This window comes from Antechinus flavipes, chromosome 2 (assembly GCF_016432865.1).
Source record: "Antechinus flavipes isolate AdamAnt ecotype Samford, QLD, Australia chromosome 2, AdamAnt_v2, whole genome shotgun sequence".
NCBI classification, from domain to species: Eukaryota; Metazoa; Chordata; class Mammalia; order Dasyuromorphia; family Dasyuridae; genus Antechinus; species Antechinus flavipes.
In genome coordinates this window covers 147,019,026-147,046,145 of record NC_067399.1, presented here as the reverse complement: position 1 = coordinate 147,046,145, position 27,120 = coordinate 147,019,026, and the positions used below count along the sequence as shown (strand labels likewise).

Below are 27,120 nucleotides of genomic sequence, written 5' to 3'. Positions count from 1 at the left end.
ATGATCATGTGGTTTTTGTTTGTTTGGTTATTGATATAGTCAATTATGCTAATAGTTTTCCTAATATTGAACCAGCCCTGCATTCCTGGTATAAATCCTACTTGGTCATAGTGTATTATCCTGGTGACAATTTTCTGTAATCTTTTTGCTAATATTTTATTTAAGATTTTAGCATCAATATTCATTAGGGAGATTGGTCTATAATTTTCTTTCTCTGTTTTCAGCCTACCTGGTTTAGGTATCAGTACCATATCTGTGTCATAAAAGGAGTTTGGTAGGACTCCTTCAATCCCTATTTTTTCAAATAGTTTATATAACATTGGAGTTAATTGTTCTTTAAATGTTTGGTAGAATTCACATGTAAATCCATCTGGTCCTGGGGATTTTTTCTTAGGGAGTTGATTGATAGTTTGTTCTATTTCTTTTTCTGAGATGGGACTGTTTAGGATATTTACTTCTTCCTCTGTTAGTTTGGGCAAGCTGTATTTTTGGAGGTATTTTTCTATTTCATTTAAGTTGTCGAATTTATTGGCATAAAGTTGGGCAAAGTAACTCCTAATTATTGCTCTAATTTCCTCTTCGTTAGTGGTGAGTTCTCCCTTTTCATTTTTAAGACTAACAATTTGATTTTCCTCTTTCCTTTTTTTAATCAGATTTACTAAGGGTTTGTCTATTTTGTTGGTTTTTTCATAGAACCAACTCTTAGTTTTATTAATCAATTCAATAGTTTTTTTACTTTCAATTTTATTGATCTCACCTTTTACTTTTAGAATTTCAAGTTTAGTGTTTGACTGGGGGTTTTTAATTTGTTCCTTTTCTAGCATTTTTAATTGCAAACCCAATTCATTGACCTTCTCTTTCTCTATTTTATACAAATAGGCCTCTAGAGATATGAAATTTCCCCTTGTTACCGCTTTGGCTGCATCCCATACATTTTGGTATGATGTCTCATTATTATCGTTTTCTTGGGTGAAGTTATTAATTATGTCTATGATTTGCTGTTTTACCCAATCATTCTTTAGTATGAGATTATTTAGTTTCCAATTATTTTTTGGTCTACTTCCCCCTGCTTTTTTGTTGAATGTAATTTTCATTGCATCGTGGTCTGAAAAGGATGCATTTACTATTTCTGCCTTACTACATTTGAGTTTGAGGTTTTTATGTCCTAATATATGGTCAATTTTTGTATAGGTTCCATGAACTGCTGAAAAGAAAGTGTATTCCTTTCTGTCTCCATTACATTTTCTCCAGAGATCTATCATATCTAGCTTTTCTAGTATTCTGTTTACCTCTTTGACTTCTTTCTTATTTATTTTCTGGTTTGATTTATCTAATTCTGAGAGTGCAAGGTTAAGATCTCCCACTATTATAGTTTTACTGTCTATTTCTTCTTGCAGCTCTCTTAGTTTCTCTTTTAAGAATTTAGATGCTACCCCACTTGGTGCATATATGTTTAATATAGATAGTGCTTCATTATCCATGCTACCCTTTAGCAAGATATAGTGTCCTTCCTTATCTCTTTTAATTAGGTCAATTTTTGTTTTAGCTTGATCTGAGATCAGGATGGCTACCCCTGCTTTTTTGACTTCACCTGAAGCATAGTAGATTTTGCTCCAACCTTTTACCTTTAACCTGCATGTATCTCCCCGCTTCAGGTGTGTTTCCTGTAAACAACATATTGTAGGATTCTGGCTTTTAATCCATTCTGCTAACCGCTTCCTCTTTATGGGGGAGTTTACCCCGTTCACATTTATGGTTAGAATGACCAATTCTGTATTACTTGCCATCTTGTTAACCCCGGTTTATGCTTTCCTCCCTTCTTTCCCCTTTCCCCCCCTTCCAAGTATTAAGCTTGTGAGCACCCCTTGCTTCTCACAGCCCTCCCTTTTTAGTGTCCCTCCCCCCGCCTTAGAGTTCCTCCCCCTATCTTACCCCTTTCCCTCCCAGTTCCCGTATTCCCTTCCGCTTAGCTTATTCCTTCCCTTTCCACTTTTCCCTTCTCACTTTTCAATGAGATGGGAGAAGTTTCACCATAGATTGAATATGTCTTAAGATTTTTCACTTAAAGCCAATTCTGAAGGCAGTAAGATACCCACTATATTCATCCCCCTCCATTCTTTCTCTCAGATATAATAGGTTTCCTATGCCTCTTCATGAGATGTACTACCCCCACTTTACCCTTTTTCTGGTACAATGTCCTTTCCACATCAATTTCTAGAACAAGGTATACATGTATTCTTTATGCATCTATATAGTCAAAATATAGTTCCCAAGATTAATCTTTACCTTTTTAGATTTCTCTTGAGTTCTATATTTGTAGATCAAACTTTTTGTTAAGTTCTGGTTTTTTCATCAGAAATAGATGAAATTCGCTTACTTCGTTGAATGTCCATCTTCTTCCCTGGAAAAAGATGCTCATTCTCGCTGGGTAAGTTATTTTTGGTTGCATACCAAGTTCCTTAGCCTTTCGGAATATCATATTCCAGGCCCTTCGATCTTTTAATGTGGATGCTGCCAGATCCTGGGTGATCCTTATTGTGGCTCCTTGATACTTGAATTGGGTTTTTCTAGCCGCTTGCAATATTTTTTCTTTCATCTGAGGGTTCTGGCATTTGGCCACTATATTCCTTGGTGTTTTGATTTTAGGATCCCTTTCAGTGGGTGATCGATGAATCCTTTCAATGTTTATTTTTTCCTCTGTTCCTATGACTTCTGGGCAGTTCTCTTTGATAATTTCCTGGAAGACAGTGTCCAGGCTCTTTTTTTCATCATGTTTTTCTAGGAGTCCAATGATTCTCAGATTGTCTCTCCTGGATCTGTTTTCCAGGTCTGTTGTCTTTCCCAGAAGGTATTTCACATTTTTCTCCATTGTTTGATTTTTTTGGATTTGCTTGACTGATTCTTCTTGTCTCCTCGAGTCATTCAATTCCACTTGTTCAATTCTGATTTTCAGTGAAGTATTCTCTTCACTCACTTTTTAAAAATCTTTCTCTAATTGTCCAATTGAGTTCTTTTGTTCTGTGGATTTTTTTTCCATTTCGCCAATTTTGTTTTCCAGTTCACTAATCCTGTTTTTCAAGGATTTTACTTCTTTATCCACTCTCTCTTTAACTGACTTCTCCAGGCTCTTTTGCCAAGCCTCCCTCTCCTTTTCCCAAGCTTCCTTCTCCTTTTGCCAAGCCTCACTCTGCTTTCCCCATTTTTCTTCTAGCTCCCTTGTGAGAGCCTTTTTAATCACTTCTATGAGGTTCATCTGTGCTGAGGAACAGACGATCTCCTCCTTTGGGGAATCACCTGGGGACTGCCTGTTTTTAGTCTCCTCAGGATTTAGAGTCTGCTCTCTATCTGTGTAGAAGCTGTCTAGGGTTAAAGTCCTCTTCAGCTTCTTGCTCATTCTGTCTATTAATCAGAGACAAACTACCAAAGAAAAACAGAAAAAACTGGAGTCTTTCTTTGGGGGGGGGGGCTGGGTGTGTTATCGAGCTTCCTCTACAGACTGCAGGTGGCAGCAGTGAGGCACTAGCAGGACTGTGTTGCGCCTGCGCTCTGAGATCCCAAAGCGTGCTGAGTCACTGAGGGGGGGGAAAGGGGGGGCGGCCAGGTCCTGAGAGACTCCAGCTGTTTGCGGTTATGTTCTTCAGCCCCGGTGTTTTTAGCTTCTCTGCTGGGCTGTTGACTTGCTGCAGGTTCCAAACCTGTAGCGAAGCTCTCCCCGCAGAGACAGCTGCGATCACTCCCCACCCCCTCTCCAGTCTGCTCCCGTGCTCTCACTGCCGCTGCCCTCAGCCTGCGCCCGATCTAAAACCGCCCCAGCTCTCCAGTAAAGACAGACCTTTCTTGGCGGATCTCAAGGATGGCTTCTCTTGGTAACTATTTGTGGGTTTTTTTTCAGTCAAGCATTGATTCAGAGGCTTGTAATGAAGTGGATAGTGAGAGAAAGCGCGGAGCTTATGCAACTGTGAGCCTCCTCTCCGCCATCTTAACCGGAAGTCCGGCTGTTATAGTGTTGAGTCTAAAGACCTAAATTTGATTCCTTCACTTACCAATTTTTTTTGAAACCTAAATTTTTTTCAATTAGCAAATCTATTTTCTCTCCTTCATTGGGAAAAAGAAAAGAAAAACAAAACCTTTGTAACAAATAGTCATGGTAAAGCAAACAAATTCCCACGTGTTTTATGTTCAAAATATATGTTTCTATCTCGCTCTGAATTCCTTAACCTTTTTCAAGGGATAAATGGTGTGTTTCATCATGGGTTCTCTGGAATCAGGTAGTCATTGGAATGATCACAGTTATTAAATCTTTCAAAAATTGCTTGTTTTTATAATATTGTTATTTTATTTTATATATATAAATTGTTCTCTTGGTTCTGCTCATTACATTCATTAGTTCATATGAGTTTTCTCAAGTTTCTTTGAAACTGTCCTTTTCATTTCCTACAGCAAAATAGAATTATGCTATATGCATATATCATAATTTATTCAGCTATGAGTTTCCAGTACTTTGCCACTAACAAAAAGAATCATTGCAAATATTTTTGTTCCTATGATTCCTTTTTTTCCCCTTTTCTTTGGTCTCTTTGGGATATGGTTCTAGTAGTGGTACTGCTCCTGACCGGTTATTTTGACTTCATTTCATAGGAGTTTAGGAATATTGATGTCTGCACATCCAGCAGAACCTTCCTTTTCCACCTTTGTTTTATCTGCACCTTACTTAGTTGAAATAAGAGTTTTATTGCAGAATTCAGGGGAGTGAATTTTATAACCATGGGTAATGCGTGCAATGAAGCTAAGCCTTTTTCTCCAGCATTTTACTATAGAATCACCAAATATTAAAATTGAGAGGAACCTTAGGGATCACCTAATTTAACCCTCTTGAATAAGGCATCTGAGGTCCACTGTCTCCATTACAGGGTTTTGTGAGGAAAATGCTTTGTAAACCATAAAGTGCTATAGAAATGTAAATTAGATAATTACATTTATATAGCAGTTTACGATTTTGAAAGCATCTTTATGCTGATTAATAAGTCTAGTTCCTTTGATGATATTGAAGGGCAATTCTAATTTTAGTCATAATAAAGTTCATATTTATATTTACAAAGCATTTCTATAATGTCTGTGTGACAAAGGCAGTCCAAGTATTGTTTCCTTCATTTTATCAGTGAAAAAAACTAAAAATCAGATTGCCATTGTCACGGTACCAGGGTAGAAGCCAGAATTTGAACCTAAGTTTTCTGATCTTAAGCCTAGTATCCCTTATGCTACACTACTGGAGTAACACTTAGGCTGTAGGGAAAAAGGGAGTTGGCAAGGTACTTTCTGATACCCCAGAAGGGTTTTTGAAAAGTGGCAATAGGGATGAGTGTTTAAGAAAGTATGTTTTTTTTTTTTTTTCTCTTCTCATCTGGAAATGGCAGTGATGTTACCTTGAACCTTAAGTGATTGAAGTGCTTTAGAGAACTTGGTAGGTCAGGAGTAGAGCCCACCCAAACTATTTCACTAGCATGAAAAATATGCTTTAAGGCTTTTGGTGCTCATTTAGTCTGTACCCCTAATTTGAATGTTTCACCTTGGGATGAAGCTCATCCCTTTACTATACAGTAAATAAAACAGTGATTGTTTAAAAAGAAAAAAAACCCATTACCAGAACAAGTATTTAAATAGAGTGAAACACTGGGCTTAAGCTAGGAAATGAAGAGGGACCTAAAATGTTTTATCACAGATGGCATGGTTTTCTGTTTAACCCTGGGGGAAGAGGAATAGGAAGACAAAGAAGGAAGGGGAGGGAAGAAGGCACTCTGGAATGCCTGGAATGTGTTTATAAAAGGGTGGGCAGATTATAATTTTCTAAAAGGGTTGATATATTCTGCCCTTTATTTTCATATCTCAAACTGTATGTCAGCCTTTCTTCAAAAGTTTAAGATGTTTTCCACTGAAAACTATTTTAAAAAAATCTTTCCTAATTCAATTCCATAAACATTTATTAAATCCTAACTATATGTCAGGCACTATGCTAGGGCAAGGACCTTTTTTCTGTTTTTTGATGAAGATACAAATAATAAACAAAAGGCTCTTGCTCTCTAGAACCTTTCCATCTAAAAAGGGAGAACAACATAGAATGGAAGCTTGAAAGGTTGGGGAGATGGTGTGGACCCTATGGGAGTGCCATGTTCCATAGAATTCAAACCAGGCAGAATTGCAGATAGAAAGTGAACACTTAGTCCTAAAAGGGGGATATATATATGTTATCACAAAAAATTATTAAACACCCAACTTCATATGGTCCTGAGCTAAAGTGAAGACAAAAAAGTACTTAAATGGTATCCTTAATCTCTAGGAATTCACATCTGAATTCCTTAAACATTATTTAAGTATAAGCTATGTACAAGGTGGTAAGGAGATAAAGGAGCACCAAAATGGAAAATTGTGAATGTCAAAGAATGAGTCAGTAACTAGGTGAATTAAAGTGTAGCTTTACAGTATTTTATTTCAGATATGTGCACAGGTATTAATTTTCAACAAGATCACTTATTACACTTTCCACTACAAAAAGGGTAAGCACTAGTATTAACGTAGCTTAAGACTATAATAACTTTCTTGACCACCATTTCAGATTGTTCATTGAAGTTGAATTTGTGGTCAACTAAAATCTCTTAAGTTTTTATATGTACTCATTTTAATTTTAATACATTTGTTGTTGTTGTGAGTTTTTCAGAGAGCTCCCTGTGTATCTACATAGATCTTTAGATGCTGCTCTCACTTCATCTTTATTTGCTAACATTTTAAATTTTGCTTTTGATGATTTGTAATCCCTTCTGAATTATCTTCCATTTTGTTGTCTTATGCTATTAGATCATGTTTATTATTTCTCTGAATTTTCTAAAATATGATTTCTAAAGATTGGAGAATATGGCTGATAGTACTTGGTATCCATGGCTATTGTCAATTCCATTCAAGCAGTAATCTCCAATGGGTCCTTGGCCTTTCTGTAGCTTCATCCTATTCAGGCCCCACAGCGTAGCCAGGACCTCTTCACCCAAGTAAATTGGAGGCCTGGGATGGAAAACCTGACAAGCTTTCTGATTCCATGAGAGAAAAGACTGTTAGAGACTAGTTATTTGTATCACATTTTGTATAATTCTGTGAACTTGCTCCCTGGAGCAAATCTTTAAGAAGACCATGTGGTAAAATGAATAGATACACTGATGATGACCAATTGACTCCCTATCATTCATACATTCTTGATTTTACTTGATCTAATTCTTTTAGGTAATCAAAATTAAACAAATCACAGAATTTCAAAGTTGAAAGGAACCTTGGAAGTCACCTAGTCCAAAACATAGCTGAAAAATAATCCTCATTTACTTCATATCAGACAAAAGGTCTGCTTGTCTCAGTGAAAGGCATCTTCCCCAATGCAGCCCATTTCATTTTGGGGCAACTCTCATTGTTAGGTAGGTTTTTTCTTAAGTGGAACCTAAATTTTCTTTTTAGCAATTTCTATCTACGATTTCTAGTTTTGTCCTTAGGACCAAATAGAAAAAATCTAAGCCTTCTCCCATGTGACAACCTCTTGGATACTTGAGCATTCTTCTGGCTAAATTTCCCTAGTCCCTTCAGATATTAATATGATACAAACTTAAAGCCTTTCACCATTTGGGTTACCCCTTGGACACTTCCTTGTTTATCAATATTCTTTCTCAGTAGTGGTGATTGAAAATGAATACAGATATTCTAGATATGATCTGATCAGAGCTCAGTTCAGTGAAAGTGGCAACTCATTCCTGGAAGCTCTGATTTTTTTTTGATAATAGACAAGCTACTTATTTAAAAGTGGTGAAATCCAAACACACTCCAAAATGTAGCAGGCATAAAAAAGTGAAGGTTATCAATATTGCCAATTTTGTATCATTAAAACTAAGTATTATCCATGAAGGATGTAGTAGTTTCTGGGAATCATATTTTTCTACTTTGATCCACTGACTTGTGGAAAAACAGAAAATATAGGAGGGTAAAAGCAATTTAAATGAAAGTTTGGGAGGGGAGATTCAGATTTATTTGTTTTAGAGAAACTACTTCCATTCATCTTTTCAAATTAAAAATAGAAAACAATAAAAACTATTAAATAATAAAATCTTTTCATATTTATGTGACTAAGAGGCAATAACAAGATCTCATTGCAATGAATGTCCTTATAAAGATGTGAGAAAACTGTTTCTAAGCCCTTGTAATATGTCCAAGGCAATTGTGCTATGTAAAACTAGTTAAAACAAGTTTTAAACAAAGAACAAAAAATTAACAAAAAATATAAACTTTTAACATGACCTCAGAACTGATGAAATCTAGTCCCTTCTTTTTACAGAGGAGAAAATTGAGACTCCAGAAATGAATTGACTTATCCTAGGTCACACAATGTAGTTAATGGTGAGCTGGGATGCAGCCTTCATTTCCTGACTTCTTGTCTCCAGCTTTCTCTAGCTTACTGTCATTCTGCACAAGAAGTGCTTTCTTTGGCCCCAGTGCTACATTCTGTATCAAATTTTACTTAATTTGTGCAGATAACACACAATAACAAAATAACTTTATATTTGTACCATTTGAAGACTGGGAAAGACATCAAAGTCCTGATAGTTTTTCATCTGGAAAGGACCAGTAGTCTATTCCCCCTTACTTTATGGATGAGAAAACTGAGGCTGCTGGGAGCAGAACTCACCAGAGGTCCAGCCCCAGGCTTTTCACATATTACCTCTATTGAACTATACTTTATTCTTCTTTTATCTTCTCATCAAATAGGAATCCAAGGAGTGAATACTCTTGACTCTTTCTGTTGGCTTCTTGCTTAAAACATCTCGAAAATGTGAGAGAAAAGCATCTTTATTTTCTAAATCTACTAAGACAAAATGATCAAAAAAGTTTTCTAAGCAAGGCAGAAAAAGGGGGTTGGCATATGACATGTATCCCAATATTTACCTCCATCTAGGAGGGAGAGACTTGAATCAAATCAATTTAACAAACGTCAATTAAAAATCTGCTTTGTGTAGAGCTTTGTGCTAGATTTGAGAAGAAGACAATTTAAACAAGATACAATCAGTGCCCTGAAGATGCTGACAGTGTGGGGATAAAGCACATGCCTGGATATTGTGATATATAATATACAAATCAATTAGAAAGGGGCAAAACAGTGTGATGTGTTAGGAGTTGCTTCTTGGCCTTATAGATAGGGACTGAGATTTCTAGAAACATTTTTTTTTTTAGTATAATTCCACCAGCAAACCATTTTGTGTGTCTCCTGAATTGGACATGAGGGGATTTTATCTGTATAGTTCAAATATTAATAGCATTATTTCTCTAAAATTGCTCCTTTGTTACCTTAACCTTTAGGTGGCAGCAGAGTAGCACACTTCCAACATGCTTTGAGACCCTTGTGAGCCCAACTCATTCATGGGCTCAAAGATCTTTATTTTAGTACACTGATAGGTGGGATAAAAGATCTTTCCTGTTTAGCCATCTTTTCAGTATATTGCACAAGAGCCAGGGAGCAATGCTGGAGGGAGTGATGGGCAAGCCACGTTGGGCAGTTAATTGTGTTGGATAGGTGAAACTGTGTTAGACATGCAGCTTCCTCACCTTTACTAGGGACTGTGTCAGTTTGCTGTGGGGACTATCTGGTTGCATGAAAGCAAGGCATGAGCACAGCAGATATCAGTATTTTGAAATGCACAATTACTCTGCTGTACCAGTCATTTGATTTTGTAGAAGAGAGCTCATTGTCAGGAGTCAGGAGACCTGTTTATGCCCTTAATTGACACCTTTGTGATCTTGGACCAAGCCATTTAATCTCTCTGGGCACTTGGTTTCTTCATTTGTAAATAGAGAGAATTGGTCTAGATGATTGATAAGGTTCGAATTTTCCACTTTTAAATTAATTGATTCTATAACTGACTGCAAGTTTAAACAAACTTAAACATTGTTGATTTGTGTAGCACTTTATACTTTCAAAGTGATTTTTATGTCCCAACAAATTTATTTGCTCTGCCTGCCTCCAGAGTTGTTATGAGGATAGAATCAGACATAACAGACATAAAAGTGCTTTATAACTTTGTGAATATATACAAATGAAGAATATTTTTAGTACTAATGAGGGAATTCTAGTTTGGGAATTATCCTTTTATGTTGAAGAAGCCTATATATGGAACTCTAACTTGCACGAGTTCTGATTTTTTTTTTTTTTTTTTTGGTATGTTGCAGGCAAGAGGTGATTTCCCTTGGAGACGGAGACATTGGTACCATGTGCCTTCACTTATCCATGAAGCCTGGAGAATATTCCTATTTCAGTCCCAGAACCATGTCTATGTGGGCTGGTCCTGACCACTGGAGCTTCAAACCCCATCGCAAACGTATGTATTTATAGTAGTGGTATTAAGAAAGGAGGCAGTCTGCAACTTCCTTTTAGCAGGGCTGACCAGCCCTCCGTCATTTCAAGTAAAGAAAAGGAAAGGAAGATCATCATAGCTTTTTGGTATGTCCTACTAAGTTAGGATACTACGTTAGCCCTTTTAATGAAGAAATAGTAGGGCTACAAATGGGTTTAAGAGTAAATTAGGACAAAGGCTGCTTCCCCCTCCTCTTCTCATTACCCACAAAGGTAGAGGCTAAAATTTACATTCTTTAATTGTGCTAAATAGCAAGGCAAATTCTCTCTCAAAATATAAATTTAAAACTCAAATGACTTGGAGAAAGTTTACCTTTCCTAACATTGCCATGATATTAAGATGCGTATGATTTCTTGATCTCAATAGAATGATAAATTTTAAGTGAGGAAAAAGTATTAATCCATTAAACATCTTGCTGAGTTCCACTATTTAGGTCCCAAACAGGACAATATTGTTTTGTCTTATGTGCTTATTTCTGCAGAAGACCCTACTTCTCAACAAGAGAAGAAAAAGAAGACTACAAAGAAAGTATTTGAAATCAACTTTGAGGAAGAGATTGACTTTAATACATATTTCCGAAAAACTAGGGTTTGTATTGAATTTATTATAAGCTGTGCTATCCCCAAGTGCCTTTTCTTGTTATTTTAGAGATAAGGTTGGTTTTATTTTGTTTTACCATGTCAGCCCAATCAATCCAGTTTTCAAAAAAAAAGTAAAATGGCATTATCAAGCTGATCCCTACATATAGGAATGAAGATGGGCAAGAGTGGTTTTAGGTGAAGAGCAGAGAGAACTAGGTAATGGTTGAAGAGGGAAGGAGACCTGGTGCAGAGTGCAGCTTTATAACAATTTCTTACTATCTGGAGACTTTCGCTATAGTCTTTAGCTCCATAGGACTTGGCTTTTTTAATTTCTATATTCTTTTTTTTTTTTTAATTATTTAAAATGAAGTACAAATTAAGAAAAAAAATAAATAGAAAATGAAAGAAGAAAAAGGAAAAACAAAACATTTGTCATGTGCCAGCAGAATATGAGGGAGGATTTAAAATATGTAACAGTACATTTTCATTTGAAGAAAACATATATAATAATAGAGACTATATTCATGACTGTCCATTTTTTCTTTGCTTCCTAGTAAGTTATTTTTTTGTTCTCTGTTGTACACTTTTTATTATATTCTTTTTTCCCCTTTCACTTCCCTCCCCCTCCTCTAAGCAAACTACAATTAAGCAAGTATATGTTTATGACTACACACACATATATACACATACAGATCTAGGTGCATACCTATACATATATCCATGCACATAAATACATATGCATATGCTTTTATATGTACAAGGACATACATCTGAAATGATGTTAATATAGCTGACGTATAATGTATATTTTTCTCTCTTAATTGAATAACAGATTTGGTTGAGACAAAATCCTTAAAATCTGTGAGTTCATCAAATGTACTTTTTTTTGTTTAATTTTACTGAATATAATATTGTTGGCTGTAGACCTAGTTCTTTTGATTGTTGATATATAATATTCTAGAACCCAAAATCTTTTATTGTAGCTGCTAATGAATCCTATATAATTACTATAGTTTCAGTTTATTTGAGTTGGATTTTTTGTTTGTTTCTTGTAAAAATTTTCTCTTTGATTTGGGGGTTTCAAAATTAGCAATAATGTTCTCATGTTTTCTTTGTAGAATCTTTTTGAGGTGGTGGTTTTTTCTGTTTCTACTTTCCCTTCTTGTTCTATAACTTCATATTAATATTCTTTGATTATTTCTTGTATTATTGTGTCAAGGTTCTTTTGGAGTGCACATTTTTCATGTAATTCAATTGTTATGTTTTTGCTTCTTGATCTGTTGCTTTCCTCACAAGATATTTCATATTCTTTTCTATTTTTTTCATTCTTCATATTTTGTTTTGTTATCTCTTGGTTCTTATAACTTTACTGGCTTCCCTTTGCTGAATTCTAATTTTCAAAGAATTGTCTTCTTTAAAACTCTGGGTCTATTTTTCTAGTTGGGTGGGTGACTTTCTTTTCATAAACTTTTTGTTTGTTTGTTTTTAAGTTTTCCCTCAAACGATTTCATTTGTTTTTTAAGATCTTTTTTGAGTTCTTCTATAAATTCTTTCTGGGCAGGTAGCTATTTAACATTACTCTTTGGAGTAGGAGAAGCTTTTTTTATTTCACTGTCCTCCTCTGAAGATGAACTTTGGTCTTCTCTATTCCCATAGTAAGTCTTGATAGTTGAGTTCTTTCTTCTTTACCTACTCATTTTTAAAAATGAGATCTTATTAGTATAACCATCTGGGGTATGGGAGATGGTGTCTCTCTTCAGTTCAGTTCTCCTTTCTGGTCTGGAACTGCAAATTAAGAATTCCATCCTCCTGTAAGTATCTGTTGTTCCCTGCCCCTGCTTCTTCTGTACTCACTGGGCATGTGCAGGCTCCTTTTCACTCAGGGCTGTGTCTCAGCAGTTTAGCTGGTCCTAATGTTACTAATCAGCTAAGGCTCCCTCAGTTTTCCCAGACTCAAACCCCCTAACTACCCTTCCAGAGGTGGAAGTTCCTGTGGTTCTGGCTAAAGCTACCTCCAAACCCGGGTAGTCCCAGGTCTCCTTGCTTGTTGTTTTTGCAGAGCTAGCCTGGAGATGTTTACACTTCACACTCTTAAGCCTTAATCCTGGGGGTTTTCTTCAGTTCTTCTCTAGATTGTTTTGGGAGGGTCTCTGTCCTGCCAGTCTTATTTGTTTTTCACCAGTTTGTGTTTATTCTGAGATGCAATTTTGTTTTGTTTGTGGGGGAAATCTGGAGAGCTTGGAATTTTCTGACCTGCTGTTTTCCCAGAATCCTACTTCTGCATTCTCTTAATGGGGAAAAGGTATCTTCTAGTCACTGTCATTAAAGGTTCTTGAAAATTTATTTCTCATCTCCAGGCTGCTACCACACTGGCCAAGTCAACTCTGGACAACCAGAGTAAAAGAGCCACTACCCTTCCTGCTGATTTTCACTATGAACTAGAGAACATTGTCCAGCTGAACCTGAAACCAGGAAACAAGGTGAGGCTATTCCTCAGGCTGCTCAGGACAGGGCTTCCACACATGCTTAAAGATTTGTAAAAGCTTCCCTCACAATACCCTAAGTATGATGAGTTCTATTTGATAGGTGAGAAGCTGGTCCTAGAGACATTCAATGACTTGGTGTTTATGATCGATCACCCAGCTCATCATCAACCTTGATAATCCTCCACTATCTTGATTTCTGGCTCTTGAACTGGAAACATTTACTCTCATCTTTGAGCACTGTTTAGAAAAGGGAAAAAGAAAGGCACAGGTGTCCAAAAGCACTACTCCAGCCATGTAGATAAATATATAGCTGCTTCTGCCTTCAGGCAAGGAGGGGGAAAATCTACCCAAGATTTTTGGAAGAAAGGAGGAAAGAAAAAGGTGAGAAAGACCATTATGTTTGGTTTGGAGCACATTTTAGCAGAGACATAGATTAAACTTTTCAGAGAACAGTGTCTATAATCATGACATATCTGATAGTTATATCACAAGAGGCACATTTGAAAAAATGAGATGTTTTGTGTGGAGAACAGAAGACAAAGAGGGATAAAATAACCTTTAAATATAAAAATTGGTTTATTCTGATTTGTACAAGAAACTGAAGTTAAAATAGAATTAGAGGAAATAAGATTTTTTTGGTCCCAAGACAGCTGTTAGAGCTGTTCTTCAATAGAACAAGCTACCTTGAGGTTCTAAGTTCTCTGTCCCAGAAATGGAAACTGGGAATGAAAAAAATTCCTGCATCAGAAAAAAGGTTGAAGTAGATCACAAAATAAAGAGCTAGAATGTACCCTAGAAGTCTTATACTTTACCTCATTTTATAAATGAGAAAATTAAGCTCTGAAAGGTAAGTGAACTGCTCATAGTCCTATAGGGACTCAGCTTGGATACTATTCAATCCCTCCCTGTCTTTTGATTCCCAAACCCAGTTGTCTTTCAGCATACCATGATTACTTTTTAGATGACCACCAAGGCCCATTCTTAACTCTAAGAGTCTGTGATTCCATGCTTCTATGTAGAAATAGATATTGGTGTCTGAATTTATCTCCCTCATCTTAAAAGTTTTAGTTCCCCTTTTGGTAACTATTTCCCACTTGCCATTCTGATCTGTCTTTGATAGTTAAGGAAGAAAACTTCACAGAGTGCTTCATCAGAACAGGACGATGAGATTGAAGAGTATGATTACAACAACCCTAATGATACCTCTGAATTTTGCCCTGCAGTGCCGGTAAGGAGGAATGGAGAGGGGAAGGGAGAGATTTTTTGGATTTTGCCAACGAGGAGGAAAAGTTTCTTCTATTTGCCTCATGTTCTCCCCTTTGGTTGGCATAAGTGGTGGTATCTATCTGACAGCGACATGCACATTTTGTATGTAGAAGGTGTATATTGCTTGTCAGCAGAGAAAAACTGAGAGCATCCTCAGGAAGAGACTGCTGTTATACTAGGAAACCTGGAGGTTCTCTAGGGAAGCCTGGTTTCCCCCATCATACTGAAGGTAGGGGCTGTATTTTTTCTTTCAGGCCTGGGGCTCCCTGCATTTGGGCATTGTGTTTTATGCCTCTCATACAACTGAGGGTTCCCCCGACCAGGAATCATCTCTCCTTTATCAGAGTTATAGCAGCTGTTCACCAACGACCAGGAGGACCTGGGCAACCTCTTCCTCCTCCAGACCCAGAGCTTCCTCAGAGGCAGAGACTGTGTGCTTCTAGTCATTCTTGCTTTAAGCCATTTGTACCAAAGTGTAATCCATTTGGCCCACAGAATCCATCAATCAGTACTGAACAACTGCTGTCTAAAAGATATTTCTAGGTGCTTTAGGAGAGACAAAGTAATATAAGAGAGTTCTTGCCTTTGAGAAATTTACAACCATTGGGGGTGGTGAGACACACAGAAGAAGTAGAAACTAGTAACAAAAGGCAGGAATGATAAGTAGTAGAAGCAGAAGAATATAATCTAGAGGGTCTCCATTCCTGTAAGTGAGTTGGGGGGACCAGGAGGACTGATCATTCCCCCTAGTTATCTCTTAAGAGAAAATGTTGTTTTTGTTTTTGTTTTTTTAATCCTGTAAAATCTTTTAAGTCTTTAATCTTCTGGTAAAATTTTCCTCATCAGATATCAAACCTAGAGAATCTTTGGAAAGTTTTTATTGTTGTCTTTAGTTTTTTTTTGTTTTTTGTTTTTGTTTTTGTTTTTTAGTGACTATAACAAATCTGATCAAGGCATACGTTTTGTGTTTTATTTGTGTACTTCAGTTATGTTTATTGAACAAATAGTAGAACGATATTTCTATCAATAGCTAGGCATCAAAGAGATCAGTTGGTATTTGTGGCAATTTATTTCCTTTCTGAGTATAGTTCTAAAACCTTTAGGGATATTAAAACAGGAGAGGTACCTGTCTCTGGGGTGGTCCAGTTTTGGTTTGGTCTGAAAGCAAAAAAGTGTAATTGGTGGTCCCTGTTAGTTTTGAGTAAATTCATAAAACATAAGACCTTCTCCTTCACTTTTGTTTTGAATGCATCTTTTAAGTTTAATGCCATTTTGTCCAAAACTTGAGCAGCTATTTTTCTTTGCCTAGGCTGCTGACAGTGATGATGATGATGGCCCTGATGGATTATTTGTAGGACCAAATGGGACCCAATTTGATTTTACAATTAATCCCAACACCGGATTTGGAAATTCACAGGATAATGAAAATGATGCTGATGTAAATGGATTGGATAATCCTATATATGGGGAGTTAAAATTAGTAGCTGAACCACAGAAGGTAAGACTTAAACATTTAACACATATGTACAATAGTGATAGTTTGGTATTGATTTTTGCTTATTGTCCAAGTTACAAACTAGATAAAGTTGTAAGATTTATTCCCCCCCACCCCCAATTATTCCTCTTTTGTTTACTTTGTGGCTGAGTGGATACTCCAAATCTCGGGGAAGGCTGGGGGGTGAAGGAGAACTCTTGGATTACTTTAGTGTGAGCTGTCCATAAATAGACAGGAAGTGAAACTGACCAGTTCTCCAAAAAAGCTCTGGTAGAGGAAGAGCTTGTTAGACTGGGCATATTGATATTCATAGAGCTAGTTGAGATAAATTTTCCATTTTCAAGCCAAGAATCAGAAAAATGGTGGTCTTTTAATTCACTAGACTTCACTTCCTTAGGTATACCTGAGAATTTCTGACTGGATTAGGATTCTAGGTAACCGTGGTCATAAATAGTTATAAATGAAAACGGGTTTGGAATGAGAGACCAAGTTTGTTGGCTCCAGAGCAAGATCTGTAATTCCACCATTAAAACTTAACATGTGCTAATATGCTACTTTTTCATGCATCTGGGCTTTCATTTCTACAGTGGCCAGATAAAAATCAAGACAAATTCTTCTGTCTTCTTTCAACCTGTCTATTTTAGGTGAATAAAATTGAAATTCATTATGCCAAGACTGCCAAAAAGATGGACATGAAGAGATTAAAGCAGAGCATGTGGAATCTGCTGACTGATGGCCAGGAGAAAGAAGCAGTTACAGAGGTATCTTGTCTTTCCTTAGTCATAATTTGATTTCTAGGAAACAAAAAGGTGTGTCTTAGAAGAATTAGCTGTTGGCCTCTGGAGAATAGATGTGTGATGTTGGGGTAATTATTTAATTTTTCTGAACTTTAATGTCCTCCTGTATTAAATGAAGGGATTAGGAAAAATACTTTCATGCCCCTTCTTATTCTAAACCCTATAATCCAATGAAACAAAATTCTCAGCCTTTTGTTGTTGTTGCAAAGGAGCCTAGCAGCATCTTTGTTGCTTTAAAGATAACTGGATCCAACCTTTCTCTTACCTGTGATTATCCTGATAGCGGACATCTCAAATGATCACTTCTGTGACTACTACTGCTAGGTAAATATAAATATCAAATTTTAGATATGAGCAGCTGATGTTCAAAATTGTTGATTTATTAATTAATTCACCTAATAATTACTATTTTTGGGTCCACTCATTGAGCCAGTTCCAAAACTATTTGTCTAATTATCTTTCCCATGTTTGTCTCCATCTTTTCCATAACTATAAGATAAGAGACTTTAGTAAAATGTAAGTAGATAATATCTGTTGCACTTTCTGATCTCCTAATAAATGTACCTTTTCAAAAAAGAAATGACGTTAGATTGGCATGATCATTTTTTGAAAGCAAATTTTTCTTGATATCTTTTTACTTCACCTACATTTCCCATTGTACCCATCTTCTCACTCTCTGCCAGAGAGCCATCGTTTCTAATAAAGAAGGAAATGCAATGTAAGACTAAGCAGCTTGTTACCAAAACTAACCAGATGATCCAAAAAGTTTGACATAATCAGTGATCTATACCCATAGTCCTTCCCCTCTGCAAAAATCAGAGAAAGATGGAAATAGCCTGTTTCTGAGGAAGTTGTGATAACTGCTTATGGTTGTTGTTTCTCTTTCTAAAAGTATTCAGAAGTTAATTCTCTCAATAATGTATTTTACAGTTTTTCAAGAACAGAAACTAATTTATGACTCTTACTATTTTCAGACTACCTTCTTCCTTTTTTGAAAGTTAGGATGACATATGGCCTTTATTTGTCCTGTACCTCTCTTCCATTGTCTGCAGTCTTTGAGAGGCTTTGGTAGCAGCCTAGCAATCACATCAGCAGTCTTTTTAGTTCTCCAGGTAGAGTTAACCCAGGCCTGATGACTTGAAGCTATTTGCTACTGGTATGTCTTTTCAGTCTAGCTTATTTTGGATTTCTACAACCTGCTAACTATTTTGATTCTTTACTTCTCAAATCAAAGATATTCTTCTTAGAGGAGACATTTAACACAAATGAGTTGAAATTCAGCTTCCTTCTTGTGTTGTTATGATCCCTTCCACCCAGAACAGCAATCTTTGAGCTTTTCAATATTACTGCTAAAAAAAAAAGCCAATTTACTTTTCTTCTCAATGTCCTTTTCCTTTATAAAACTAGAATGAAATTGAGCCAAAAGGGAACTTGGATGTGGTACCAGATGAGAAAATTTTCAGTGATCTTACAAAGGATCTTCTAAAGAAGTAAGTACCCAAGCCTCTAGTTCAAGGGCAGCTGAAGCCCACAGTCAGGTTAACTGTTGGGGGCTATCAATGTTGTGAACTCATTAAGTGCTTTTTTGTTCTTACTTTTTATAAAGCTTAGGGCACAAGTGTTCCAGCTTATTCCTTGATTGAAAACAGCAACTGACAGATCATGTGACAGGACAAAGGCACTAGTTATCTGTACTTACTGTCACGTGATTTAAAAGCAGTCTGCTTTTTGTCCTAATTGCGTGTCACTTGCTAGTTTGGGCTCTGCATTGGCATATTGGTTGACATGAGCCCAGACCAGTAACATGAGAAGTTATTCCTTGCCAAGGACTTGAATAGAACCAAAGGTTTGGGATTTTTCAACCTATTGGTTACAAGCACTTAAAATATTTCTTTGTTTCTTACTAGTTCATTCTTTGTTTATGTATATGATTCATATTTAATGAAAGAGATTTTGTTTTTAACACCTATTTTGTATCTTACTATTTCTTCCCCTTTGTTTTACAGCTTACCTCCTCTGATGGCTCAGAACCTTTCTGTACCTCTGGCATTTGCCTGTCTCTTACATTTAGCTAATGAAAAGGTAGGTAAATTATTTGGTAAGCATAATGGATAGCAAGAACACCCCATTTTAGCTTCTTTTTTGAACAGATAAATTTTGCCTTTTTTTTTTTCCCCCTCTGAGGCAATTGAGGTTAAGTGACTTACCCAGGGTCACACAGCTAGGAAGTGTTAAGTGTCTAAGGTCAGATTTGAACTCAGGTTTTCCTGACTTCGGGGCTAATGCTCTATCCACTTTGCCACCTCGCTCCCCTTTGTTTTTCTTAGATTATAGTAGTAGTAGTTTACTTATCTAGATATTACCAAAATATAATCCAATTACGTGCAGCAATGAAAATATCGAAGAAAAGTCCTAAAAATTAAGATTTGGGATAATACATTGTGGTTGGTTGCTTTTAACTGATCTGAAAAAAAATCTTTTCTTTGGCTAGTAACTCTGAAATCCCAAACTTGCTGATCCCAAAGCCAAGACACAAGAACTAGGAAAGACTTTGGAATTCATCTGGTTCAGCAATGAGGATAATTTCAAGGAAAGGAGAGAGAAAGACAGAGGAAATGAGAAGTAATGAGTGGCCTGAAATAGAGCTTTTAATGTTAGTGGGGTAAGAACAGTGATGGTCAGAAGAAAAAAGACAGAATGGCCAATATCAATTAGACAAGTGCAGTGGTCTGGGACCTCAGTTAGATAGCAAGGTAAAGGCTGTCGCTGTCAAGGACTCTAAAAGGTCAATCATTTTGGATTTCCTATATGTCCATGATTGTGGCTTTTTGGATAATCATCAGTATTGTCACTGTCAAGGACTCTAAAAGGTCAATCATTTTGGATTTCCTATATGCCCATGATTGTGTCTTTTTTGGATAATCATCAGTGTTGTACAACACTTGTTCATTCAGTTTTCTAGGCCTATATTTTGATTGTCAGAACCAAGATGAAAAACATCCTCCTATAATGCTGCCCATCAAACCCTTAGAAAGCACTCACTGCCCAACTAAATATTCACCACAGAATGAAAATGGGTAATGTGCTTTCTGATTCCAAAGGAAAAGAAAGTTTAGTTGGCAAAATCGAGTAGTGATTTTGATCGTTTGACAGTTCATAAATTGGACTGGGGGATGGACAAGATGATTTCATAGATCCTCTGTGACTGTAATTATAAAAACTGAACGTTTGAGCAATACCCTTAGTTCCCTCAGCACTCTGCTCTGTGTCTGTTTAATTTCTAATGTGTGAGGTATGTATAAAAACGTAAATGTAGACAAGGTATGTTTCTAGATCAGTACTCCAGAAATGTCATATCAGTGGAGTATTATTCTTTCAGTAGTGTTTATTGGGTTAGAAATATCTAGCTTAGCATGAAGAATAAAGAATGTTGGAGTTTCTGAAAGAAACTTGAGTGCCCTGCTCTGTGGTGTAGTTGTTGATATCTCCCACTATATTTTATTCCAGCCCCATTCACTCTCTCTTTGTGAAAAATGGCAGAGTAGAGAATGAAATTTGGATATTCACAAATTCTCTCTTAAGAAGTATTGGATACTTTAGTGATGTAGGGAACCTAAACTAAAAGAGTCCAGTCCAATGCCTTCTTCACTTTTTAGGGCACTGATCTGTGATTTTAATATGTATTTTCCTAGATTGCACACTCTTCCTTCCCCCCAAAAGGGAAAATGAACATTGTCACTTATTTCTCTTACTTGGACATTGCCATTGAAATGGTATAGAAAGCTGCAATATGAAGGAGCAAAGAGGTATTCTACTGTACATTTCTCATAGATTCATAGCATCCAATTAGAAAGGGTCTTGGGGGCAGCTAGGTGGCACAGTGGATAAAGCAACAGGTCTGAATTTAGGAGGACCTGAGTTCAAATCTGGTCTCAGACACTTAACACTTTCTAGGTGTGTGACTCTGGGCAAGTCACTTAACTTCAATTGCCTCAGCAGAAAAAAGAAAAAGAAATAAATATAAGGGGTCTCACAGTCATTTATCTTGTTCAACTCAAACCAATGAAGAAATCCATTCTACAGCCTTTTTCTGATAAATAGTAATCCAGCCTTTGTTTGAAGACATCTAATGATAGAGCATCTTGTTTTCCAAAGCATATCATTTATTGTTTTGAGTTGAATTCTGCTTTCCTGCACCTTTCACCTTTTGGTGGTTTCTGTTCCTACTTTTTCGGATAAAATTAAATATGTCTAATTCTTTCACAAGACAGTCCCTCAAATATTTGAAGGTACCTATTCCTTCTCCAATTTTTTCTTCTCTAGACAAAATACATTCTCAGCTTTTTGAACTGATCCTCATAAGCCTTGAGACTTTTTATCAGCATGTTTGCTCTTCTATAGATGCTATTGAACTTTTATTAATGTCTCTCCTAAATTATAAGACCCAGAACTAAGTAGTAATCCAGATGTGCTCTGACCACTGACCACTGATTATTACTTCCCCTGGTTTGAAGAGTGTACCTCTCAATGAAGCCCAAGATTGTATTAGTTTGTCTTACTGTCATATCGTAATATTAAATTGTATTGAGCTCAAAAGTTACTAAATTCCCTAGCTATTTTACAATTAACTATGTTTTCTCTCCCTTGTACTATGAAGTTTATTTTTTTTTAATTCAAGTATAAGACTTTCATATTATCTCTTTTAAATTTCATCCTACTAGTTTTGTACCAATAATCTAGTTTGTATCATAAGACCTCTGAGTCTACATAACTAGATTTCTATCTAGTACATATCTTTCTATCTCATGTACAAGAAAAGCACAAGAAATTTTATTCAATGCTTTGCTGAAATTTAGGTATGCTCTGTTTAGAGTAGTCACTTGATCTACAAGTTGGTAATAATCCTATATTAAAAAAAAAAAAAAAAAGAAATTGTGCAGTCTCCTTGGGTTCACTTCTTTTTTTCCCCCCCAGAGTTAAACCATAACACTGATATTTCTGAATTTTGCCAGGAATCAAAGTCAGGCTTGATGTATTATATAATTTGGGATGATTCTCTGATCTTCTTTGTAAACCAGGACAAAATTTGTCTTTTTCTTATCCACTGGTACCATTCCCTCTCTTCCTGACCTTTTTTCCCCTCAGTTATCTTTCAGAGATTTCTATAAGTGTTTCGAAAAGCAACCATCCATTTCCCATTTCTGTCAGAACGTCTGCTGTAGTTTGACTAGTTCTTGTGATTGAACTTTTCAAAAAGAACTAAGTGCTTTCAAACTGTCTCCTTACTTTGCATTTCTTTTCCTGGGTAATCATTATTATTATTATTATTATTTTTTGCTTTTTCCAATTTAAAAACCTTTCTTTGATCCTTCTCTTTTCCCTCATGTGGTTAATTAAAGCCCTTTAGCTTTCTTTAACAAATTCAGCCCATTTAGAACTTAAGTGCTCTTGTCATCATTCTTAAATGTCACGCTTTTGTGTTTATTATTGCTTAGCTGCCTTCTCTTCTTCCTTTACATTTTAAAAAATATACAAGTTGATCAGTAAGTTCTCGGGGCAAATATATTGACCTATTTTAACCATTCCCCTTGTTTCTTTTTGCTTTTGTTTCTCCTCTGAGTGTACTCCAGCCTTTCAATGTTGCTTTAGCATCCAGAATGACACAATATTCCAGATATGGTGTGACCACGTAGAATATGGAAGAACCGTCACTTCCCTAGTTCTGGATCTAATATTGCATTAGTTTCTTTGACTGCTCCATTGACTTATCTCAAATCTGTTGTCAATTCAGCACAAAGAAAATCATCAAGTGTAATCCCTTCATTTTACAGATGAGGAAACTGAGGCCTAAAGAGAGAAAGTGATTTACCTAAGTGCACCTAGTTACTGATAAAGCTGAGACCACAACACAGGTCTTCTGGCTTGCACTCTATGTTCCTTCCTGTAGCAGGGTAGATAATTACTTCTTAAGCAGGTTAAACAGTCATTTATTCTAAAAACAAGGACTTCCCTAACTAAACATCCAGGAACATCTTGACAGAACTGCATTTTCTTTTTCCTTTACAAAGCTGGTCTCATAGACCTCACATATTTGCACAAAACATTCTCAATTCAGCTCCACTAAAAACAAATTCCATTCTCTCGCTTTACCTAGAATACATTGTGCTTTGATAAGCCAGTTTCTGCTAGAGCATGATGAAGCTGTAAAATATGTGATAACAGGTTTGAACCAACTGCAGAGATTCTGACCACAGCACTGGCTCAGCTTCTCTTAACAGTACAGCCCTTGTTCTTTTTTGTTAGACAGGTCTCTCTGGAAATAACCCCAGAGCAGTCAGCATTTGAAGAATGAGGGGAAAGTTACAGACCATGACCTGCTTGTGTGAATAGGGAGGCCTTTATCCCAGGCTGGCTTTAGCCTTATTGAAAGGGTTTTTCTTTGTAATGTTTGCCATGACGTTCAGAATAACAGCTTAATGTGATCTATGAGAACTCAGGTCTTAGGGGCACTAGGAAAATACACTTGGCTCACTTAATTTCCATTTAGGACCATTTCAGCAATTTTTTTTCTTTCTTGCAATTTTTTCCCCCTTCCCAATGGCACTATAAACTAACTGCGTAACTTTCTTAGGGCCATGACACATTTCTTAAAATGCCAATAGAAGTTCTCAGTTAATAACAAATTAACTGAGAGGCAGTTTGGTGGCGCAGTGGATAGAGCACCAGCCCTGAAGTCAGAAGGAGCTGAGTTCAAGTCTGGCCTCAAACACTTAACACTTCCTGGTTGTGTGATCCTGGGCAAGTTGCTTAACCCCATTGCCTCAGCAAATTAAAAAAAAAAAAATTAACTGAAAGAGGAGATAGTTTAGAGAACCATTATGAAATGTAGATGAGTTTAAAATAATTATATCTGGAAATCAGCATTTTGATACTTGTTAGAGAGTAGCAGCTTCTCTGAATTTACTATAGATTAGTTTCTCTTTTTTGGCAGTCTCCAAAAACCTTGATAGTTTTTAAAAGTAAGTCTGCAACAAGGAGGGAAGGCGGGAAGAAGGTACCTTCTTTATACTTTAACTCAACCTTCTAGTATTTTTTTAGCTATAGCTAAACATGGAGCAGTTAACATAGGAGCCACAGTCTTGAAAATCACTGCTACTTGAGACCAGAACTGATAGAATGAAATTTAGAGGCCATGGCCAAGAATTAGATTATTGCCCCTGAAGAGATATTTAATTCCATGCCAATATTTTATATTTCTTATTTATTATGTTCTTTATTCAAAGATTAGAAGGTGTAGGGAAGAGTAATGGGGGAGGTCTTAAAAGACTTTTCAGAGTTAGGATCACAAGAAAAACTGGGGAGTTTGAAGGCAGAGATTTGGCTTCAAATCCTGGCTGTATCACCTGTGTGTTGTTGAGTAAAATAATGAACCTTATCAAGACCTCAGCTGAAAAATGGGGGAATTGAGCTAGATTTCTGAGGTTTCTTTGCAATTTGGTGAAGCATCCCACCATCTTCCCAGAGACCATGTAAGAAAGAAAGTGCCAGAAACCTGATCTGAGTCCTACTTCTGCCAAGTATGACCTTGGGCAAGTTATGTAGGTCTGACGTCTCAGATTTTTTAGTTGTAAAATGAGGAACTGAACGATACAATTTCTATAGTCTTTCCAGTTCTAAATCCTTTTATTCTGTTATCTGTGGCTCTTGTGATTGAAAAATGGCACCCAAGAGGGAATGTCTAGGTTAGCTTCCCTATGTCTTGAAGATATTCTGCCAGTTAGATACTTACTTGGGTTGGATACTGCCTTCTTTTTAAATACAAGTAACTTCTGGAAGGAAAGTTAAAATTAACTATGATTGGATTGCTTATGTATGCTATCTATTGAGAATCAAGAGTTTTTTGGGGTGAGATGGAAAGAGGGAAAAAAGATACACTTTGTACAATCAAAAGGTAATATAGGAATATTTATGTGGCATTTCTGCCCAAAATATCCTGCCCAGGATAGAAGAAGGGAAAGTCATGGAAAGAGCCATGGACAAAGATCAGCCATTTGAGAGTTTTGAGGAAAGTCTTTAGTGAGTGTTCTGCATATATCAATGCACCCTACAGAAGATGAGACCCTGGCCACAAATCTGTTTAACCCAAACTAAAAAACTTATTATTAAAAAGAATGTCTGCTTAACAGCAAAACAAGAATGCTAGGAATAGTTCAGTTTACCTCCCTTCTGATGCACCCAGCACAAATGCAGCCATTGTAGAGAATAATTTACATGGGCAGACCCCAAAGAAAACATTTATACATCATTTGCCAGGACCTGGGAACAGTTTGAATAATGTTTCTCTCTTCTAGATTGGGCTTTGTCACCTACCATTCTCTCTGATGGTAATTTGATTTTTGGTTTCTTTTATTTTGAGATGAGTGATTTTGATAATTCTGTTGTAAGTGATTTTGATATCTATTTTTGTATTGTTTCTTCAGAATTTGACACTGAAAGTAGTGGAAGACCTTTCCGATGTTCTTGTTATGCAAGGGAATTGATCCTTCATTGCAGCGAGATCATAAGCAGGCCTTCATCCTGCTATGCTAAAAGGAACCAAAAGTCACTCTCTTTGCTGGTGGCAGCATTTTGGACTACATCCCTTGATGAATTTTCATTAAATGCTTGAGATACAAATTTGGATGGACTCTAATTCGGGTGCAATGTTTCTTTGCTATGACAATTAGCACCTTGGAGCATATTGTGGATAGTGAAAACTATCTGCCTTGTACTTTTTTTTCCCATCGCCCACTTAAGAGAAATCAGGGAGGGATAGTGTTATTTTAGATTATATAACCTTATGGCTATTCTGACTGGTCATTTTAAGGCTGATCACTTGTTATTTTATCTATTGTGTGATTCCCACACAAATTGCAATTGGAAAAATTTTTCATTGGTTTTTACTTGATAATTTTGTACATATGAAGTTTTAAAAAATTTTAGGAACTCTTTAAATATGTATGTATAAATAATGTTTATGAAATAAAATTGATAATCAGAACCCTTTGCCTGTTGATAATCATTACCTGTATTTAATTTTATAGCTGAAGGAAAAAAAATGTATGGATAGAAATTATATGTTTATATGGTGTGTGTTTATATATATGTATGTGTTCAGAGTACCATTATGGGTACCTGGCTTATAGTAGGTGTTTAATAAATGCTTTGGGCCTTTTAGCTTAGAGATAAATCTGACTTTGTTGATTTAGAGACCTTTTGTGCAGCATAAAAGTATAAGAATGTAAGACAAAAGTGGGATTTGGAGTCAGAAGATCTGGGTTTGAGTTCTGGCTCTGCTAGTTATTACTTGTGTAATTTTGGGCAAATCATTTAATCCTTTCAGCCTCAGTTTCCTCATATGAAAAAAATTGAGGGGCTTTAAGTTTCTATGATTTCTACATCTGATTCTTTGATACTCCCCTCCCATGTACCTCAAACTTGAGGGATTTATAGTCTGTCTGAAGAGGCAGCACATGTTTTCATTGAAATAAAGTATTATACTTAATCTATATCAGATAACTTGATGTCTTGAGGAAGCGGGAAGGTAAGAAAGGGAAGGAGAAAAATTCAAAACACAAAAGACTTACAAAATGAATGTTGAAAAGTATATTTTTACATGTATTTGGAAAATAAAATGCTATTGAAATTAAAAAGAAAAAGTAAGAAAATTATGACATAAGACTATGTGTTGAGCAAATAAGTATTATAGGTAATGCTATAAGAATTCAAAGGAAGGAGAAATAAGTAGAGATGTTCAAGACAAGAGGTGGGACTGGAAGGAGGGAGAGAGTTTGATTAGGTAGTTGGGGAAGGAAACATCATTTTAGTCAAAAAGCAAAATATGACCACTGGTGCAATGGTCTTTAAGTTGGCCACCTTGGCTGGAGACAGGACAGGACTCATGAAAATTGGGACTGAATCTGAAGGTCATCTTTGGTTGAAATTCCAGATAGGACATTTTCACTTAACTTCTGATCTCTTAAAACAGGGACAGCACTCCCAACATTTCATGGGATTGTTGTAAGG

The 27,120-nt window shown here is 36.3% G+C and overlaps 1 protein-coding gene across 3 annotated transcripts in view; it reads left to right on the top strand.

Annotated features, from left to right (window-relative positions):
* The window catches only part of NCAPH (non-SMC condensin I complex subunit H), a 52,563-nt gene extending 26,468 nt beyond the window's left edge, over positions 1-26,095 (top strand). For 2 of the 3 annotated variants that reach the window (XM_051975756.1, XM_051975757.1), the window contains exons 11-19: positions 10,246-10,394; positions 10,912-11,018; positions 13,369-13,491; positions 14,618-14,725; positions 16,073-16,261; positions 16,903-17,019; positions 18,463-18,545; positions 19,062-19,137; positions 25,536-26,095. In XM_051975756.1, the coding sequence (XP_051831716.1) occupies positions 10,246-10,394; positions 10,912-11,018; positions 13,369-13,491; positions 14,618-14,725; positions 16,073-16,261; positions 16,903-17,019; positions 18,463-18,545; positions 19,062-19,137; positions 25,536-25,595 (1,012 nt within the window). In that variant the 3' untranslated portion in view covers positions 25,596-26,095. The remainder of the gene's footprint in view (positions 1-10,245; positions 10,395-10,911; positions 11,019-13,368; positions 13,492-14,617; positions 14,726-16,072; positions 16,262-16,902; positions 17,020-18,462; positions 18,546-19,061; positions 19,138-25,535) is intronic. The other variant, XM_051975758.1, reaches the window with a different exon arrangement.
* Positions 26,096-27,120: the final 1,025 nt, after the last annotated feature.